Consider the following 21,165-nt stretch of genomic DNA (forward strand, 5'->3'; position numbering starts at 1 on the left):
GAACTGAACTGATCCTAATGATAAGTCAATCAGAGAAAGACCATTATATGGTTTCACTCATGTGGGGAATTTAAGAAACAAAACAGATGAGAATAGAGGGAGGGAGGGAAAAATAAAATAAGTCGTTTTATTTTTTTTTTTTAGCTGTTCTTAATTTTCGTTCATCTTTAGACATTTTGAGCATTATTATTCCATAGGCTCACCTAGGCAACCCCAAGCCGAAAGAACTTTCCTCTGAACTCACATTAGTATATTTACCATTCAATTGGCTTAGTGATCCTTCTTGCATCATTGATGACACTCGATTTTATCTGTTTTTAGGACTTTTTTAAAAAGATTTTATTTATGTATTTGACAAAGAGAGAAAGCGAGGAGCACGAGCAGGGGGGAAGGGCAGAGCCTGGCTGGGGTCCATTCCAGGAGGCTGAGATCATGACTTGAGCCAAAGGCAGACTCAACCAACGGAGCCACCCAGGTGCCCTGTTTATGACCTTTTTTTTTTTTTTTAATCAATAAGATGCTAAGTTCCCAAAGGACATTATCCACTATCTCTTCCTTATTTCAAGTCCCAAATCATTTAGACGTGACCAACCAAGTTTTCTCCAAATCCTTGTGGAAACATCAAAAGGAGTAACTTTCATTAGACAAATACGATTTGTGCTCGTAGCATAAGGCCTTTGTAAGGGCTCACAGTTTTCGGTCTGCTTTCATAATCCATCACAAGTAAAGAAATCATATCCTTAGGACCTATATGAAATGAGTGAAGGCAGAAGGGAACTGACAGGTTTTAAATGGTCACTATATGCTAAACAAAGTCCTTGGGACTTTACATATATTTTCCGTGCATTTTCCTCATAACACTGCTACTCCTTAAATTTTATTATGTTTTTTTTTACTTTAAAAATGAGGAAACAGGGATCCCTGGGTGGCGCAGCGGTTTGGCGCCTGCCTTTGGCCCAGGGCGCGATCCTGGAGACCCGGGATCGAATCCCACATCGGGCTTCCGGTGCATGGAGCCTGCTTCTTCCTCTGCCTGTATCTCTGCCTCTCTCTCTCTCTCTCTGTGACTATCATTAAAAAAAAAAATAAATAAATAAATAAAAAAAAAATAAAAATAAAAATGAGGAAACAGGTTTATTTATTTTTTATTTATTTATTTATTTATTTTTGGAAACAGGTTTAGAGAGGTTCAGGAATTTGTCCAAGCACACACCCTGGTGAACATATACTGAAGTTTCTATGTTTTTAATCTTCATATTTCTACCACCTTCCAGGGTCCAGCAAATCAAGAGCACTCATAAAATATTAGGCAAATGAATGAATGAGCAAATGAACGAACAAATGGTAGAGCCAAGATCAAAGGTTCCAAATTTCCGTTAAACTAACCTACAAGGGACCCCTGGGTGGCTCAGCGGTTTAGCACCGCCTTCAGCCCAGGGCGTGATCCTGGAGACCCGGGATCGAGTCCCGCGTCGGGCTCCCTGCATGGAGCCTGCTTCTCCCTCTGCCTGTGTCTCTGCCTCTCTCTCTCTCTCTGTGACTATCATAAATAAATAAAAATTTTTAAAAAAATAAATAAAAAATAAACTAACCTACAAGTAGGATCATTACCAAAATAATCCCATATATTTTTTTGTCTTTTATTTTTAAATTACATTGACTCACTCAGCAGTATGCATGTGGAAACACTGATATTTCTACATTTCAACAGCATAACCCCACTAGAGAGGGGAGCCACAGTACCTGAGGGTCCTGAGCGAAGTACGAGGGGTTTTACGTTGGAAGAGAAGCTGGATATAAACTGTGTTTACTTGTTCTGTGACCTTAAACAAGTAATCCACATCTCAGGTTACTTATTGATAAAATTGGGATAATGGTATTATCTTCCTCATAAGACTGTTCTGGAAATTAAATAAAATCATGCTTAGCAGAACATCTGGCATATAGTAATCCTTTGGTAGGGTTATTTACAGTAATTACAGTAATATTTTCTTTTGAGTCTGAACCTATTTCCTCGTGGTCACAGAGGTCTTAGTAAAGTACAAACTATTCTATTTTTAATAACCTAGGCATGATTTGAGAATATTAAGGAGAAAGCCATGTCTCTTGTTAGCAGCAACAGATCATTCGTAAGCAAGCTCTCATAACTAAAAGTGACCCCAAAATTACAAAAAATAATTTTAATATGTGAGACATTCACAACGTAGATAAGTCTCATTGCCCACCCAGTTTCCCCGAGCCAGAAACCAGAAATCTCACCCTCCTGTCCCCACCCATCACTATGTACCATTAAATACCTTCATCTTCAATACCTTCATAACATACATTTTTTATTAATTACCAAGTCTGTGCTAATAATACATTCAAAAAATATAAAACTCAGTATCAAAAAAATAAAAAAATAAAACCTCCATATTTTCTCTCTGTTATCTCTACTGCCATGGACTTACTGAAGCTTTCAATAGCTCTAAAACTCAAGGATTTTGCAGTAGTCCAGATGCCAGATTACGGAGGCTTTAACTCGGGTAGAAATTTGGAAGTAGTGAGAAGTGATTCGATTTTGCAGGTGTTTTTCACTGTAGAGCCAAGAGGGCCACTAATGGGTTAGATGTGGAGTTACTGGAGAAGGAGCAGAATCAGGGAAGCCTCTGAAGCTTTTGGTTGGAGCACCTGTTGAGCAGTGGTGTTTCCCAGAGTTCGGAAACACCTACTGACGCGGGGAGGCAGTTGGGATTAATGAGTGTGGTTTCAGGTGTGAGCATGGTAGGTATGCAGTATATATTTTTTACAAATTGAGAAATTGTGTTCAGGAAGCAATTTCTACACAATTTTTCAAATTCTGTGCCTTTGTACTCATTTTCCTTTGACCCGGAATTACCTGTCCCCCACCTACCCTACAGTTACTCAGACGAATTACACCTCAAGAAGAGGCTTACTCAGCACCCGAGGCACAATTAGAGCACCCTCCTCTAGGGCCCCATAGCAATTCAGTCATGTTCACAGAATACTAACAAATAAATCAAGCATTATACTAAAGGTGTAGAGTTGTTGGCCTTCAAAGAGCGTCCAGGCTAATGCGGGGTTGGGAAACATACCCACAGACTAATCAGTACAATGGGATAAATGGTGTTACCATTTATGGTAACAAAATGCAATGGGATTAGCCTCGGTTCTCCCACTCTTCCTCCATCTTCTATATGCAATGGAACTATAGATGAGGGGGGCACCTGGGGGGCTCAGTCGGTTCACTGTCTGCCTTCGGCTCAGGTTCAGGTCATGATCATGGGGGATTGGGCCCTAGCCCCCACTAGTGCTCTCCCCACCCCAAATAAATAAATAAATATCTTCAAAAAAAAAAAAGGAAACTATAGATGAGAGAATGGTGGGCAGTCAGGCAAAGACACTAATACTTAGAGTTGTATTTGTCGTGTGTATGGGACTTTGTGTTACTTCAATGAATCATCACAACAGCCCTATACGCTGAACTTGAACGTGGATCTCTGAGTACCTACCAAGTTATGCAGTTGGCATGCGGCAGAACTAGTTTACGTATCAATCCCTGACTCCTAAGCCATTCTCTGCCAAAACAAATTCAGAGGGGGCTCCCCCAGGGGAGAGAGACTGTAGGCTAGAGGCAGAAGGATGGAGGGTCCTTCCCAGCAGAGGAAGCTGTGCGTGTCTACACACTGAGGGCTGGGGGGTCAGCCTTGCTTGGGAGTCTGGATTTTATCTTGTAACAAACGAGGGATTTTGAACAGAGAAGAGATCGTATCAGAGTACACCGTCCGAAGATGACTCCCATATAGGATCTAGGGCCGATTTCTATCACAGCATTTATTACAGTGTATAATTATTTTTAATTCATGTTTATCTCCACTCTAGAATTCAAACTTTAATTTAACTGAACTTCATTCCATTCCTTGTAGTGTGTGTTCATGTGTGTGTGTGTGCGTGTGCAGTGCTGACTTTAATTTAGCCTTATTTATTTCAGTATCGTTAGTGCCCAACATAGGGTCTGGCCAACAGGCGCAGTGCCTGGTCGTAGCTGAATGAATGAAAGAAAGGAAGATGGAAGAAGAGTGGGAGAGCCGAGGCTAGAATTTAAGATTTCTAACTCCAAACCTTGCACTATCATTTCGGTGCATAGTTCTCATCAGCCCTAATAAGACGTTTTAAAAAAATGTGATAACCAGTTGGGGAAAAAAAAAATCAAAATATTTCTACTTTTAAAGGAATCCACTGACCCCACTGGTCGTTTTGACATCATCAAGTCATAGTCAACAAAATCCAGCTTCGCAACATTTTTGATATTCAGGAGAACCTAAGGAACTGAAGGTATCACATATGTTTCAGTTTTTCCAATTTCTTTATTTTATCGAAAAACCAGGAATAAAAATTAATTCCATTTCCTTAGTTTTCAGAATTGGAGTACAGAAACGAATTTGGGCATATAGGGCCAACTCCAAGCACACAAGAGAAACTGTATTAGGGTTATTGGTTTGCAAACAATAAGAAGAGCTGAATGGCCAATGCAAAGATAGAGCAAGCAGCAGGGAAGGTCTGAGGGCTTAGTAAGGTCATCGCGGACAGAACACTTGGGCGCTGCCAGGGGAATAGTTTAGCAGCAGCAGGACGGAGGGTGGGACATTGTGACTGTCCCACCGAGTAAGAATAAGCATTAGGATACAAAACGAAAATGAGGTGGGGGGACACCTGGGTGGCGCAGTCAGTTAACTGTCCGACTCTTGGTTTTGGCTCAGGTGGTGATCTCAGGGTCCCGAGATGGAGCCCACATCAGGCTCCACAATCAGTGGGGAGTCTGCTTGAGATTCTCTCCCTCTCTCTCTCTGCCCTCCCAGCTCTTCCTCTCTCAAATAAATAATTTTTTTTTCTTTAAGATTTTTAACTTATTAATTCATGAGAGACATAGAGAGGCAGAGACATAGGCAGAGGCAGAAGCAGGCTCCTCGTGGGGAGCCTGATACGGGACTCGATCCCTCGACCCAGGGTCCCATCCTGACCCAAAGGCAGACAGACGCTCAACCGCTGAGCCACCCAGGCGTCCCAAATAAATTAATCTTTTTAAAAAATGAGTATAGTTAACACTTATGTAGCTTCTTAAGGGCCAGGCACCTTTCCAAGAAAATCTACATTATCTATTTTATTTTATTCAAAGATTTTTATTTATTTGACGGAGAGCTAGAGCCAGAGAGTGGGGTAAAATGGCAGAAAGAGAGGGAGAAGCAGGCTCCCCCCTAAGCAGGGAGCCCAATGAGGGACTCGATCCCAGGACCCCAGCCAGGATCATGACCTGAGCCAGAGGCAGCTACTCAACCAACTGACCCGCCCAGGTGCCCCCTGTACTATTTCTTTTAATCGCTCAACATGCCTATGAGAGAGGCATTGGTTCCTTTTGCTTCATTTTTGAGAAGCATTGTTTTTCTTTCCATTTTACAGATGAGGAAGCTAAGTAAGTTGCTCAGATCACGGAGAAGGAGAAACCAGGATATGAACCTAGGCCGTCTGACTGCAAAGCCTAGCTTAACCGTAGTGCGACATGCCTCCCACGTCTAGATGGAGTGAGTACAGATGATTCACTGTGGCACAGAAAGGGAAGGGGGTGCTGGGCCGCTAACCTACAAATCTAGATCACAGACAGCACTTATGGTAGAGGCACCATTTTACAGTAGACACTGCGCTCTGTAAACTGCAGGCTCTGACTTCTGAGCCTTTGGCTGCCCATGGCATTCATGTCATTGGCTCAGTAATCTGAATAGAAATTCTGTTTGTTTCTATGACAGCTGATTAGCCCAGCTATGGAAAGATAAGAATTTTCACAGTTTTCTGCTTTTGGCAGAAAAGCAACACATTTATGAGAGTGAAACTGCTTTATATTTTAGAAAAAAAAACATACTGTGGAAATAGAAATGTTGTTTTTCCTTATTTTGTTAAAAAAAAAATGATTACAGTCAGAACTTGCACTCCTGTACTCCCACATATTGTAATGCTGATGAGCCACTTCTAGGGTCCTGGTGAGGGCATGAGATTTTTTTTTTTTTTAAACAAATAGCTCTTACTAGACTGACTTTCTTTCTTTCTTTCTTTCTTTCTTTTTCTTTTTTTTGTGTGTGTGTTTTGTGTGTGTGTGTGTGTGTGTTTTTGTGTGCTGACTTTCAAGCTGGTAGGTGTGTAGTTGAGGAGCTTGTGAGTTTGCATACGCCTGAGAATAAGCAGGAATATAGCACTGCATCTGATCCCCACTGCTCTGTGATTAGTTACTTGATTCTGTTACACTGACATTCACAACATATTTTGAGAAAATAGTGAGGAACTATGAAATAAAAATCCGCCTTACGCCAATAATTCTGATTTCCAGAGCCCCGTTTTTTTAATCTCTTCATCCTTACTTGGGGCCAGGATCCCTGATTAAAAGGTCAGGGCGACCACAGAGGTGATGCTTGACCAAGTAGCCGACATCAAAACACAGCCTTGTTATCAAGACGCAGGAAAGAGAGAATCACAGGCCTCTGGGTGGTACTCTGAAAGTCTCCCTGCCTTCAAGGAAAACGCTCCCACTTACCGAACCTGTGTTCCACCCTCCACCTGGGGTCACATTCGTACACGTCAACTGAATAAACCAAACCCTGGGCAACCACATTGAGAGGCTCTTACCAAGCACTGTCACTTAATCTATTAACATTGGTTATATAATGATCCAATGAAGTCTTCAAAACATTCCCAAACACAAACTCAACATCAACTGTTCTTATATTAGTGTTATTTTTATTTTTTATTTTTTTTAAAGATCATATTTATTTATTTATTTGGGGGAGAGAGAGAGAGTGAGAGAGTTGGGGGAGGGCAGAGGGAGAGGAGAGAGAGAATCCCAAGCAGACTTTGCACCAGGCACGGAGCCCAAAGTGGAGCTCAAATCTCACAACCCTGAGATCATGACCTGAGCCCAAATCAAGCTTCAGACACTTAACCAACTGAGCTACCCAGGTGCCCCTGTATTAGTGTTTTGAATGACAGATGTAGTTCTGTTCCGATTTTAAGATCTTTTTTTTTTTTTAAGATTTTATTTATTTATTCATGAGAGACACACACAGAGAGAGAGGCAGAGACACAGGCAGAGGGAGAAGCAGGCTCCATGCAGGGAGCCCGATGTGGGACTCGATCTGGGGTCTCCAGGATCACACCCTGGGCTGAAGGCTGCGCTAAACTGCTGAGCCACCCAAGCTGCTCAATATTTTTTTTTCTATTTCTGAAAAATGCCACCAAAATTCTGCAAGGGAATACACAGAGTCTCTAGATTGCTTTGGGTAATATAAACATTTTAACAATAGTAAATCTCAGTCATTAGCCCAGAGTATCGTTCCTTCTATTTGTGTCTTCTTCAATTTCTCTCATTAATGTCTTTCATTAATGTACAATTAAGTTGTACGTTAAAATGTACAATTAAAATGTCTGTCAATGTACATCTGTACGAGGCTTTTACCACGTTGGCGGAACATATTTCGAGGTATTTCATTCTTTCTGATGCACCTGTAAGTGGGATTGTTTTCCTAATTTCTCTTTCTGATAGTTCCTTGTCAGTCTGCAAAAATGCAACAGATTTTTGTATATTGCCTTGGCACACTACAACTTTACTGAATTCATTCATTAGTTCTAACACTGTTGTTGGTGGAACCTTTAGGGATTTAGCTAATACTATTAACCAATAAACAACAGATAAATAACATCAATACTTAGTTTGATGCACTAATCTAGAAGATTATGCTTCTTCTTCAGTTTTTAGTATCAGACTGTTGGTTATGCACCTCTTACCAACAGATGTGCAAGTATTTATTATTGAGCATGAGTGTTGTGACAGGCTCACTACTGTGGCCCTGGTGCCTTGTGAAATAGGCACATTGTCCGTCCTCACAGACGTATAATGCGCAGGATGCTGGAATAGGTCAAAGGCCAATGAGGAGAACTATGACCATCTCTTTGAGGGATCAGTCAACTCATCGGGATTAAAAGAGCCCCCCTTGCAGTCTACCTCTTTACTAGTCAAGAATGGGAGATCCTAGCAAGCGCACGTCAGCAAAAACAATCTGCAGTGTTATTTACTGTGAGCCTTTTGATTTTGCCTTTTTCTAAGGTTAAATTTTTTTTTGCAAATTTTACGAATTCCCATGTGCCATGTCCCTTTTCATTCAACCTGCATATACGTAAGATTTCTCAAGAGCTTCTGCATTTTTAGGTTTGATTCTGGGCTCTTTAGATCAAAACACTCACATCCCTAATCTATTGTACTTCGAGGTCTGTCTTGATGTCTAGGATCCCAGCCTATGACTTTAAAACAACAAATGATTCTCTCCGAGACACAAGTATGACAGTTAATTGCTCTCATGTATTTTTCCCCCACCTATTTCTCCAGCAGCTTCTCTCATGTCAAATAGATCCCAGAAGCTAACTCTGTACTCTGGTAAGCTAAGTGTCATTCTGCTTACCGCCTCTTATTCCCATCATTATTCTATCACCAATTATGCAGTCCATAAGGGATTTTGTCTTATGAGGGTCTGTTACCCAGAGATCATGTACATGTAGCAGCTGCTTATTTGCAAATACAAAATGGAATGAACACATGGTTCAGAAAGATGGATTTTTTTAATGCTGGTATTTTCTCATTTTGTTAGATTATCCACTATCCTTTTTTCCTTTTTTCAATCCCGCGTGTATGCTAAATAGTCTTTTCTCCCCTACTAAACTCCACTGAAATAGAAACAACTGGAATGTCACCAAATGTCTCCAATAGTCAAGGCATCACAACCCCAAAAACACAACCCCAAAAACAGCTCAAGCTTTACGTAGTGATACTGATTGTATTGATCATAAAAATATCAGCAAAACAAGCAGGTGTAAGCTGTTACTATGTACCATGCACTTCCCCAGGGGATTTTACATATGTCACATCATTTATTATTCATAATAACCCCATGACATAGACAGATGCTATTATCTCTAGTCTGTAGGTGAGAGAGCTGAGGGTGAGGTTTGTTACTTACCCAAAGCCACAGAGCTGCTAGGTGCACCTACCTATCTCTGCCCTTCCCCCACTTTGCACCGGGAATGGGGAGAAGAGGAAAGCAGAATGGAAGGGAAGGGAAAGAGGTGATAGAAGGGAGATGGGTAATGGAGGAGAGTGTCATTAATCAGTGTTAATTCGCTAAGTGAACATGCACTGAGCACCCCGTATTGGCTGAGCAGAGTGCCTGTTAATAAGACAAGTTGCTTGTCCGAGACAGGCACGTTTGGCTTAAGAAAATAGAGTCACTGGCGAACAACTACTGTCCTCACAAAAGGGAATAATTAGCACAAACCAAAGTGCAGAGAACACAGATGGGGGGGACCTCCCAAGGGGGAAGGCTTTTCAGACAAGGTGCCTTCTGACCCCAATGCAAGCAGTACACAAGTGTTCTTAGGGTGGCTAAGAGTAAAAAAGGGGGGGGGGGAGCAGGTATGAGTCCAAGCAGGACACCACAGAAGTGTGACAGGTGGAGTGATGCTCAGAGAAGCCCTGGTGCTTCCGAGAGAGCGGTGGAAGAGGATGCATGGTGAAGACCATGAGAGTAGGAGCAGAAGGGCAGGTAGCTTTGACAGCACACTGGGCTCAGCATTAGGACAGGGAGCAAGGAGGCGAGAGGTATCCTATGTGGGAAGGAAGGAGGCAGGTAAAAAAAAAAAAATAACCAGGACCACACAAGGCTCCCCAACCAAGGGACCATTCTTCATAGCAAAACATATGAGGTTCTCATCAACTCCAATAAATCATGAATTGGGTCTTCAGGTGCTTTTTACTGTGACTATGGATTATCATCGTAGGCCACCAGAAGAGGTAAGTTTTGATGGAGAGAAGAATGCTATGTACAAAGGTATGGATAACCCTCAGTTGGACCGTGGGGTCCAGAGAAAGGAAGGTGGAGCCTGAGAAAACTAGGAGCCTGGGTACAGGGAGAGAAAAGGCATCTCTGAAGTAGAAATGGCTGCTGAAGTACGAGGCAGGTAGCATGGAGCCATATGGACTATTCAGCTGTGTTTCAGACATCACTGACTTTGGATGGCAGGCACAGGGCCCACAAGGGAGATGAGAAGACAGGATGACTGCATCATTACATCTGTCTTAAAAATTAATCAAGTGATTCAGGTGAAACAAGAAAAAAAAAAACCCTGAATCGATAATATATTAACCCCTGCAACATAGTCTGAGCAAATATTCTGAGAGGCAGGCACAGTTAAGTATTATCAGGATCGGGGACAGTGTTTTAATGCTTCTTGGATTAAGATATTTTCTGCTGTGGGAAAAGCTAGATAGTGCCAATCAAGCTTTTCTCGATCTGGCTGCTTAAGGGCTAACTAGAGCACAACAAAGGTTTCTAAAGTGTCAGATCTGGACTCTGCCAGTAATCCCACCCCACAGATAAGAAATCCGATTTCAAGAAAAGGAAAGGACTCTTGGTACCCTAAATTTGTCAAGAAAGTCTTGTCAAGAATATGGCTCTATTATGTACTCATACTACAGCAGCAAAATAAACTCAATAAGCTCTGATTTGGTATTCTATGGAACAAAACTTGTAGTGGGATAAGAGTCAAAAGATACTGCTTATGACAGCTTATAATTGGACGCAGCGCAGGCATCGTTTAAATTGTAGTTCCACTGACAGGACTTTTTTTTTTTTTTCTTCTAGTTTCTCTGACTTCTCTGTCTCTGTAGATTATCAGTCCCAGCGCATACAATTCGAATACGAGAGCGATGGCCAAGAGCCATGGGGTGAAGGTAAGTTTGGCAACGCACACTTCCAGGTAACCAACTTAACCTCCAGGTACCTGTTACAGCGCAGCAGCGGCCCCCAAGGCCACCATGAAATCCAGCTTGGACACCCTCGATTTTGAAGCCATGTAGACCTGGGGTTCACGTCTCAGATCTGTATCTTATTAATTCCAAGAAATAACTCAAAGCACTTGGCCCAATGCCTGGCACACAGTAGACACTCAATGAATAGAAGCTGTTATTACTTTAAAATTAAAGCATAAAAGGGAAAAGGCAGAGCTATGACAGCTGCTCACTTCAAAGGCATAAATTCCATCTTCCTGTCAAATGTAAGTACCTCTTTCAATTTCTCATGAATATCCAGACGGAACCATAAACTTCCCTAAAACTCTTATTAGTACCAGAGGCAGACACTTTATGCATCAGTTTCTTGGGTTCTCCTCTCTCTTCCATACTATGCTTTATAGGGTGATCTAAATGGTAAGAGATCAATAAATAGAAAGTGCAGTTTTTTTGGTCTTACCATTTTTATCCGCTCTCCTCAGTATCTGAAAAAGAAAAAGGAAAAATGTTATTACCATTTTTGCAGTTGCAGTGAACATTACACTCATATAATTCACCCATTAGTAAATGAAAGAAATTCCAATTTTAAATAAAGGTTTCCCAGTTGAGAGGTTTCCTTAGAATAATCAAAAACTGAAAACAACCCACATATCTTTGAACAAGTGAATGGACAAAAAAAAAAATCTGTGGCACATCCATACGGTGAATACTGCTGAGCAATAAGGAGGAATGAGCTCTGGATTCACACAATAACTTGGATGGATCGCTAAGTAATGATGTTGGGTAAAAACCTAGACACAAAAGAGTACCTACTACGTGATTCCATTTATTTTTTTTTTTTTTTTTTTTAATTTTTATTTATTTATTCATGATAGTCACAGAGAGAGAGAGAGGCAGAGACACAGGCAGAGGGAGAAGCAGGCTCCATGCACCAGGGGCCCGATGTGGGATTCGATCCCGGGTCTCCAGGATCGCGCCCTGGGCCAAAGGCAGGCGCCAAACCGCTGCGCCACCCAGGGATCCCTACGTGATTCCATTTATATAAAATTCTAGAAAATGCAAACTGATCTACAGTGACAGAAGAAAGATTAAGCGTTGCATACAAATAAGGAGGGAGCACATTAGAAAAGGATATGAGACAACTTTTTGGAGTGGTAGGTGTATTTATGATCTTGATTACGGTGATGGCCTCACGGGGATATATGTATGCAAAAACCCATCAACTCTTCACTTTAAAAATGTGCAATTTAATATACATCAATCATACCTCAATAAAATGGGAATAAATCGAAACAAAAAAGTAATAGATTATGGATGAATAGAGCTTACATGTCCACATTATATCTTACGTTAGGTCTATGCATTAATTTTATTATCTTTGGTGGATAAGAGCTGCCTGGCTATCAAGTCAGGTATCTTTGGGATTTCAAAATTTTCTTCTGGGCAACCAGTCTTTTTCCTACTCTGGGCCCATGAGCTCGAGGATTGGGAAGAGCACTCAGGCCTGGCAAGCAGGGTGTCCCATCACTCCAGCCACAGTGATTACTCAGGCTGGAGCACAGAGAGAGACACCCCTTCCTCTGCTGACTCGGAACCTGGGAAGATATAGGTAAGAAGCTGCTGTCTACCCTTCCTCGGTTGTATGTATCGTGGGTTGAACCGTGTTGCCTCAAAACACATGTGGAAGTCCTAACCCCCCGTAACTGTGAAGGTGACCTTGTTTGAAAGTAGTCTTTGGAGATGTAATCAAATTACGATACAATCTTACTGGACTGGGGGTAGGCCCTATACCCCAAGACCGGTGACTTTATAAGAAGAGAGAGATTTGGAGATGCAGAGACAGGGGAGACCACATGATAATGTAGGCAGATGTTGGTGTGATGCTGCTGCAAGCCAAGGAGTGTAAAGGACTGGCCACCATTGAGTCCCTAGGAGACAGGTATCGAGCAGACTCTCCCCTACAGCCTCAGAGGGAGCAAGGTCGTCTTGCCCGCACCTTGACGTCACCCCCCTAGCCTCCAGGACTGAGAGAGCAAATCTGGTTGTTTAAGCCCCTGTGTGCAGTACACTGTTACAGCAGCCACAGGAAAGTAATACAGCATACGACCCGGACATAACCAGCCCTCAAGAAAGCAGCGTCCAACCAGAGACCGAAGAAAGTAGATCCTGATGACACTCTCTGAGCTTCTGATCAAGACACCCTGACCAGACGATCTCCAACTTTTCATTACAGAAGCCCATAAGTTGTTTTAAATCTTAAGAAAGTTTATTATTTTTTCTGTTAGCGACAATCAAATTAGCCCCAGCTGATAACCATATACTGACAGGGGAAAAAAAAAAATCTGGAGACTATAACACACAGCTATGTTGTATATAGCACCAAGGAAAATGTCCTTTTATCATACTGCAAAGATAACCTTGAATCACATGAAAGGGGCACTTGAGGATCATTTTTTTCTGAGCCGTATACGTTAAGTAACCACAGCTACTCTTAAATTTAGGTCATCGCTTCTTGGTGGGCAGCTTGAAACGTGAGCGATAGTTCTCACTACCAAAGCTCTACTGCTTTCTACTGTATAAACATTACCCCCTTTCCTTCTGTTGACTTCACGAAGATGAAGGATGGTTAAATCTGAACATCACTACAATGCGTTTATTATCAGGTACTAATATTACTAAAAATCTCACCTAGGAAAAATTTCCGACAACAGATATGCATCATCCCGACTTGTGTGCCTAAGAAGTTGGTCCCCTTTATCAACTAAATTTATTCCATTATTGCAAGAAAACTGCTCTCAGCTGTAAGAGCTTCTATGCTTAAGGCTGAATGAGACACAAATCCTTTTTAACTCCACAGAGGTAATTTCTAGTGGGGGTTCTGGGACTCCCATCTCTCCACCAGGACCAGTGTCCTCCTCTCCTCTGAAACTGTGAAGCCCCAGCGGAGTGTCAGGGAGACATGAGACACAGCCTGAGTCTTACCTTTAATATACCCTCAGATTCTATTTCAAGAGCTAGTGTGTCCTTATGAGTAACTAGAATAGGAATAACCACACACCAGAGACTCGGATCCCCGGCTTCCATCATTTCATAAAGAACTGTCTTAAACAACATTCAGCCCCTTAGTGATGACATTAAGACAATAACTTTCTTTATTAAGACAGTTCTTTGTAATTAAATATGAACAGAACTGGCTCTGCTGCAAATTTTGCCTCTGAGCCCACAGACTAATAAAAAAGGTCCTGCAGGTGCGGACTGAGTTCATAACGTCAGGCCTCCACAGCCCTCCGGACTGCCTAATCCTACACGTTAAGACCACAGGATGGAGAGTAAATGGACACAGATACCATGGCCAGAACGCACAGGTTATGCTGTTTCTGCAACAACTTAAGAATGATCCAGCAGCACCCCTTACCCCCCAAAGCGACTCTCTGGTGGCCTTCATTGAAATTCCTCATTTTGCACCTGAAGTCATCCAAGGCGGCTGTTAAAAATGCAAATGCTATCACCGAGGCCTAAAAAACGGACAGTCACTATTGAACTAATGTTTGCTAAGTGCTTCCTACCCTGTACCTGGTTAAAATTAAGTAATGAGCTGAGATGGCCTCCGAGAGGCCAGGAGAGAGGCCAAGGCAGCTGGTGCTCCTCAGATCGCCGAGTGGCACCCAGAAGGGAAGACCCGCTGGGCAGACCAGGGGGTGTGGCCTGGGCCTGGGGGGGGGGTAGTTCTGCTCCACCGGTTGCCAGGAGATGGGCCGCAGGGTGGGGGGGAGCAGTGAGGAGGCCTGGAGGGAAGGTAAACCAGCACGAACATTTTTATCTTCTCACTCTTGCCTGGAATAGGGCTGATGTGAGCCGACGGTTTAAAACATGATATGAAAGACTCCTAACTCTGGGAAACGAACTAGGGGTGGTGGAAAGGGAGGTGGGCGGGGGGTGGGGGTGACTGGGTGACGGGCACGGAGGGGGGCGCTAGATGGGACGAGCACTGGGAATTATTCTATATGTTGGCAAACTGAACACCAATAAAAAATAGATTAAATAAATAAATAAATCATGCTAACATTAAAGCTGAGCTTCTCTTATTTCTGCAGGTTTCGAAACCTACAGGAGTGCCGTCTGTCTGGCCACTCAGGGTAGACAAGTGAGGGGGTTAACTGCCATCCTCCCGACTGAACAATGTCGAAGCCCTCTGTCCGGCTCACCTCCTGCACAGGTGAAGATGCGTAGCTGCGCGGGGGACTTTGCAATGCAGTATCGTTGGCAAAGCAGAACTGTGACTCGTTGTCACCAAGTCCCTGAGCGCCCAGGCATCGTGCATGATGTTCGGTGTTCACGGGTATGCATGACGGGTTGGGGGAAAGGAGGCAAGAGCAAGAGTAAAGTCACCTCTATCCCCTCCAGAACCTTCCAGGCCCCGCGTCTTCCAGCTACAAAGCAAAACTGTTTGGGAGAAGACGGTGGCACCACGTGGTGAGGTGGTACCTAATTCACTGCACGTGTATCATGCCTCGGGGGCTGACCGAAGGTTGGCTTTTCTCCCTTGGCACAGCAGCAGAGCTGATCAACGTAAAGACCCAAAAGAGGGACCACACGCTCTACAGACTAGTACTCTAAATTGCAGACTTTCTTCTGGTATCTGGAAAGAAATAACCTGCAAAGACAGGATACAGGTGGCAAGAAAGAAAAGAACTGCCACCCTCCTGGTCCTTCCACATTGCTGCACACGACAGGACACGCAGTGCAGTCCCCCTCCCGCAGGCGGCAGTGGGCCCAGTGCTGTGCAAGCCCTGGGGCCCGCCCTGGGTTTCCTAAGCCCCCCCAGTGGGCATTCGAGAATATTCAAGATGAACTGCTAAGCAATCCTGTCATTTTTTTTTTTGATAGAAAAGACTATAAATCACACTCCTAATGGGACAGTGTCTGTATTGATTTGTGGATTTGGCTACTGTGATGTCGGCACTGGGTAGGGGACAGAGATGTAGCAATCCACAGAGCACACTTACATGGCACGTTGGCTTTTTCTTCTCAGTTTTCATACCCTATGAACTCTCACTTAATACAACCTCCTGATTTGGACATATTGGCAAATGGAGCAGAAGCCAATAGTTAGGGTCAATCTCTCTCTGATTATCTGATCTATGGCTAGTGTCTTCCCAGGTGGACATGCCCGGTCATGTCATCAACGGCATCTTCAAGACCGGTTCCAATCATTTCTCAGAGGACTGATTACTACAGTGACACTGGAATATACACACACTGGAAGTCGAAGTTTTCCTCAAATTTGGAAATTAGTCTGGGTTTCATCCCTGTACCTCTTTGAAAAAGGGGGTTACCTATGACCTACTTGCTATAATCTGAATAGAATTCAAAAAGCAATCATTTTTAGCAGTGCTACTAGAATATATTAAAACAAATCAAATAAATTAGGTATTTATATATCACATTTTATTTTTGCTAAAAGCAGTATGATCCAGAAATGAATAATGCAAAAATCCCCAAGTAACAAATCCTTTCTCGTGTCACAAATTTCGCCAGAGTGCTAGATTTTTCACAAAATATCTCAAAGAAAAGTATAAACAAAATCTTTTCTATTTGAGATAAAATCCAGTGGCACTTTTTTTTTCTATAGACACTAAAATTTACTGGCGAACAAGCATGTCAACACTTCTCACGTGAAATCGGTTTTGTATTTTTATTTTTAAATTCTAGAAATAGAAGAAGGCGAGGGTATCCTATTCATAGAGTACGTGTTCCTTCAGGACAGGGACCTGATGCTGTTTATTGACAGAGCTTAAGAACAATCGTGTCTATACAATAATAAGTAAGATTTTAATTTCCTCTTTTCTTTTTTAACAGCAGTTTGAACAGTTGGGCTACATTAGCGTGGGTGCCGAGGAGGCTGACCTTCATTTATAAGCTCAGTCCATTCATCTCTACGGCATCTCCAGGAGTTGTTAACTGCTTTGGGAAAGTCACAGAGGAGCACTTGATATCCTTGGGGGACAGAGCGAAGACCAGGCCAGAATGAATGGAGGAGCCTCTTGCTGGCTCTGAACCAACTTCAGGGCAGTTTAGCCACTGACCTCATAACAGACGTGACTTTCTGGGACCCTGATGCTACTGGCTGAAGATTCCTTTCTCACGTGTGCTATGTGCCTCCCTCTCCCAGCTCCATTTCCTCAAGGGCTTTTTGGCCCTGAACAGCAGGATTTAAAAGAAATAACAGCATAGCCAGTCAAACCACCAGCACCAAAACACCATCCGATTGACCAGAACCAAGCAGGGAGAAGTGCTCAGGAAAAATAAGGTACTCACTCCTACTGAGAGAAGGAATGGGAATCAGACTGTTTGGGTGGGAAGAGGGCCAGCCGGAGAACGCCTGGATCCCCAACTGGAACAGCACGGTGATGAGGGGAGGACGCTGCCGGGAGACACATCTGCCTTAGACCAGATGTTCTTATTAATACGGTTTTCTATCCCAATTTAAAAAAACCCAGCTAGGGCAGCCCGGGTGGCGCGGTGGTTGAGCGTCTGCCTTCCGCCTGGGCCTGACCCTGCAGACCCAGGATCCAGTCCCACACTGGGCTCCCCCCATGGAGCCTGCTTCTCCCTCGGCCTGGGTCTCTGCCCCTCTCTCTCTCTCTCTCTCTCTCTCTGTGTCTCATGAATAAATAAATAAAATCTTAAAAAAAAAAAAAAGAAAGAAAGAAAAGCCGAGCTAATCCGTTCAAAATCAACTTGGGAGGGCCCCTCACCCCATCCCTCTTCTCTTCATGACATCTGCTTCCCCACGAGGATACTAGTAAACGGGCTTCCTCACATTTTCATCTCTCCACAAATGAATGTATTTTAATTTCACGTACAGCTGGATTTTTAATAAGAAACGATCTCAGGGGAGGGTAGAGGAGAGGGCACAGGGCACTCCTCCACGCCTCGAGCCAATTTTCTATCACGCCTAGATGAGAAGTGGCCAGAACTGGGCCCACAGGGCCAGCAACTACCTCCAGGGGACAGCAGGGGTGTGACGGGAGCGGCTGAGGCCCGCAGGCCACAGGGATGGAAACCCTCCTCCCACAGCGGAGGAAAGAGCCGGGCCGGGAAAAGAATAAAGTACAGAAACAGCAGAAAAGGGGCAGGAAAGCAAAATGGAGATATAAACTGCTGTAAAGGTAATAACCCCAGCGTGGGGGCAGAAAAGTAGGAGAGAAAAAAAAAAAAAAAAAAAAAAGGCAGCCAAGAATGAGAAAAAAAAAAAAAAACCGATCAGCATTATCAGAAAAATGAAGGGACTTAGTCCCGAAGGGGGTGCGGGGCGGGGGGGAGCCCCAAGGGAAGAGCAGTGAGAATGCAGGACCGAGGAGCAGGCAGGGAAACTTGGGGGGTCTCGGGGAGGCGCGACGGAGGGAGGCAGGAGGAGGATCACCGGGAAGGAGAAGAGAAGCAAAGGGGCGTCCCGGGAGCTCCGTCCGTCCCTCCGTCCGTCCGTCCGTCGGCGCCTTGAGGGTGCTCGGCGCCCGGGGGGAGGCGACCGCGGTCACGACCCGGCGCCCAGGCCACGCCGCCCCAGAAGCCGACTTCGGCGGGTCTCCCGGGGCCGCCCCGCCCGGAGCCGCAGGTGCCGGACCCCGGATCCCGGCGACTGAGCGGCAGGTGGCCCCCCGCAGCGGCGCGGGCAACGGGGGACGGGGGGGCCCGGGGAGCGCAGGGGGGCCCCGGGGAGCGTAGGGGGCGCGGGGAGAGGGGAGCGTAGGGGGGCCCCGGGGAGCGCAGGGGGGCGCGGGGAGAGGGGAGAGCAGTAGGGCCCGGGGGAGCGCAGGGGGGCCCCGGGGAGAGGGGAGGGGGGGCGCGGGGAGAGGGGAGCGCAGGGGGGGCGCGGGGAGAGGGGAGCGCGGGGGGCCCCGGGGAGCGCAGGGGTGCGCGGGGAGAGGGGAGCGCAGGGTGGGCGCGAGGAGAGGAGAGCGCAGGGGGCACGGGGAGAGGGGAGCGCGGGGGGCCCCGGGGAGAGGGGAGCGCAGGGGGGGCGCGGGGAGAGGAGAGCGCAGGGGGCACGGGGAGAGGGGAGCGCGGGGGGCCCCGGGGAGCGCAGGGGTGCGCGGGGAGAGGGGAGCGCAGGGGGCACGGGGAGAGGGGAGCGCGGGGGGCCCCGGGGAGAGGGGAGCGCAGGGTGGGCGCGAGGAGAGGAGAGCGCAGGGGGCACGGGGAGAGGGGAGCGCGGGGGGCCCCGGGGAGAGGGGAGCGCAGGGGGGGCGCGGGGAGAGGAGAGCGCAGGGGGCACGGGGAGAGGGGAGCGCGGGGGGCCCCGGGGAGCGCAGGGGTGCGCGGGGAGAGGGGAGCGCAGGGGGCACGGGGAGAGGGGAGCGCGGGGGGCCCCGGGGAGAGGGGAGCGCAGGGTGGGCGCGAGGAGAGGAGAGCGCAGGGGGCACGGGGAGAGGGGAGCGCAGGGGGGCTCCGGGGAGCGCAGAGGGGCGCGGTGAGAGGAGAGCGCAGGGGGGGGCGCGGGGAGAGGGGAGCGCAGGGGCGCCCCGGAGAGAGTGGAGCGCAGGGGGTCCCCGGGGAGAGGGGAGCGCAGGGGGGGGCGCGGGGAGAGGGGAGCGCGGGGGGCCCCGGGGAGCGCGAGGGGACCCCCCGGGGAGCGCGGCGGCCCCCGACCCCACTGCGCCGCCCGTACTCACGTCGAGGAAGATGGACATGCCCTTGGACAGCTGCAGGGCTGAGCTGAGCTCCTCCGAGGAGTTGGTGGAGGACGGCGACGTCTCCCGGGAGCCCTCCATCCTCCCGAGCCCGGCGGCGGCGGCGGAGCGGGGCTGGGCGGCGGGGCTGGGCGGCGGGGCTGCCGGGCGGGCGGGCGGGCGGGAGATGGCTCCGCGCTCCGCCGCGACTGTGCCGGCCCCCCCCGCGCTCCCCGCTCCCCGCTCCCCGCTCCCTCCGCGCTCGCGCCTCCCCCTCCGCCCGCCGCCGGCGCCCGCTCCGGCTCCTCCCCGCGCTCCGCACAGCCGCGCCCCCGCCCGGCGCCCCGCGACCCCCTCGACCCCGCCCGGCGCCCCCGCCGGGCCGCCCCCCCAACCGCGACCCCCGCCCGGCGCCCCCGCGACCCCCGCGACCCCGCCCGGAGCCCCTCCGACCCTCTCGATCCCGCCCGGCGCCCCGCGACCCCCGCGCCCCTGCCCAGCGCCCCTTTCAACCCCGCGCCCCCACCCGGCGCCCCCCGCGCCCCTGCCCAGCGCCCCTCCCACCCCCTGGACCTTGCCCGGCGCCCCGGCCCGGCGCGCCGCCCCCCTCACCCCCCCGCCCCGCCGCCCCCTCCAGGCCGAGTAGAAGCGGGTGCGCCCCTGGGTCCCCGAGCACACGGGGAGGGCGCCCGGAGCCTGCGCCGTGGGGGGAGCCGCGGTCCTAGAGGGTCGGGACCTGTCTGCCCCTGCCCCGCACGGGCGGGTGGGCTCAAGGGCCGCACAACTGGGGCGACGGGGTGCGGATCGGCCTGGGGGTCACATCAGTCGGGTTTGGAATCTCCGAGGCCTGCCTCAGTTGCTCCGCGACCTTGTGACCTGGGAAGTCGGCGGATCTTCAAGCCCCGGCTCTCTTCATGGGTAAAATGGTGACAAGGATGGTGGTCCCCGAAAGGCCCCCGAGGCCTCCAGGTGGGCCTGCACCCCCAACGGGAGCGGTGCTGCGGGCCCTGCGGAGAGGCGGGAGGATCTGGGGAAAGTTCAAGCAAGACGATGCCCAGAGTAGACGAGTAGAGGTCACACGGAAGGATGCAAGTCCTGTCTCAGCATAAGCATTTAGACGAGGGTCATTGTTCAGTATTTGGGGGCGTCTGGCAAGGCCGCAGGAAATGAGACTGTCGCCTTCCAGCAGGAGAGCTGTCCCCTGCTCCTTGGGCATCGAGATGTGCAAGGCACACACCGGCGCTTGTTGGGTTAGGACTTGAGCAGCCTGAGAAGAGGACTCCGAGAATAGCCCCTTGGCCTACCCCAACGCCACTTACCAGAGTGCATGGGGCCGGCCCACACCTCCTCTGTGGCCCCCTAAGGAAGGGACTATATTGGGGATCCCTGGGGGGCTCCGTGGCTGAGCGTCTGCCTTGGGCCCAGGGCGTGGTCTTGGGGTCCCGGGCTCGAGTCCCGCCTGGGGCTCCCTGCATGGAGCCTGCTTCTCCCTCTGCGTGTGTCTCTGCCTCTCATGAATAAATAAAATCTTTTTAAAAATTTTTAAAAAGGAAGGGAATATGCTCTTTCTAGAAGGTATGTCCACAAACAAGATGGAACAAAATGTGAGTGCTA

The 21,165-nt window shown here is 47.7% G+C and overlaps 1 protein-coding gene and 1 long non-coding RNA gene across 2 annotated transcripts in view; one reads left to right on the plus strand and one right to left on the minus strand.

Moving 5' to 3' along the window:
• NECAB1 (N-terminal EF-hand calcium binding protein 1) overlaps window positions 1-19,709 on the minus strand; it is a 185,932-nt gene extending 166,223 nt beyond the window's left edge. Inside the window, exons 1-2 of the mRNA XM_072803962.1 lie at window positions 19,555-19,709; window positions 11,340-11,364 (exon numbers count right to left, since the gene is read on the minus strand). Coding sequence (XP_072660063.1) covers window positions 11,340-11,364; window positions 19,555-19,653 — 124 coding nt within the window. The 5' untranslated portion in view covers window positions 19,654-19,709. The remainder of the gene's footprint in view (window positions 1-11,339; window positions 11,365-19,554) is intronic.
• Window positions 9,071-17,536, plus strand: LOC140620129 (uncharacterized). The gene is made up of 4 exons (XR_012019859.1): window positions 9,071-9,883; window positions 10,734-10,822; window positions 14,974-15,095; window positions 16,739-17,536. It is a non-coding gene; the product is annotated as an uncharacterized lncRNA (long non-coding RNA).
• Window positions 19,710-21,165: the final 1,456 nt, after the last annotated feature.

Source organism: Canis lupus, chromosome 28, assembly GCF_048164855.1.
Source record: "Canis lupus baileyi chromosome 28, mCanLup2.hap1, whole genome shotgun sequence".
NCBI classification, from domain to species: Eukaryota; Metazoa; Chordata; class Mammalia; order Carnivora; family Canidae; genus Canis; species Canis lupus.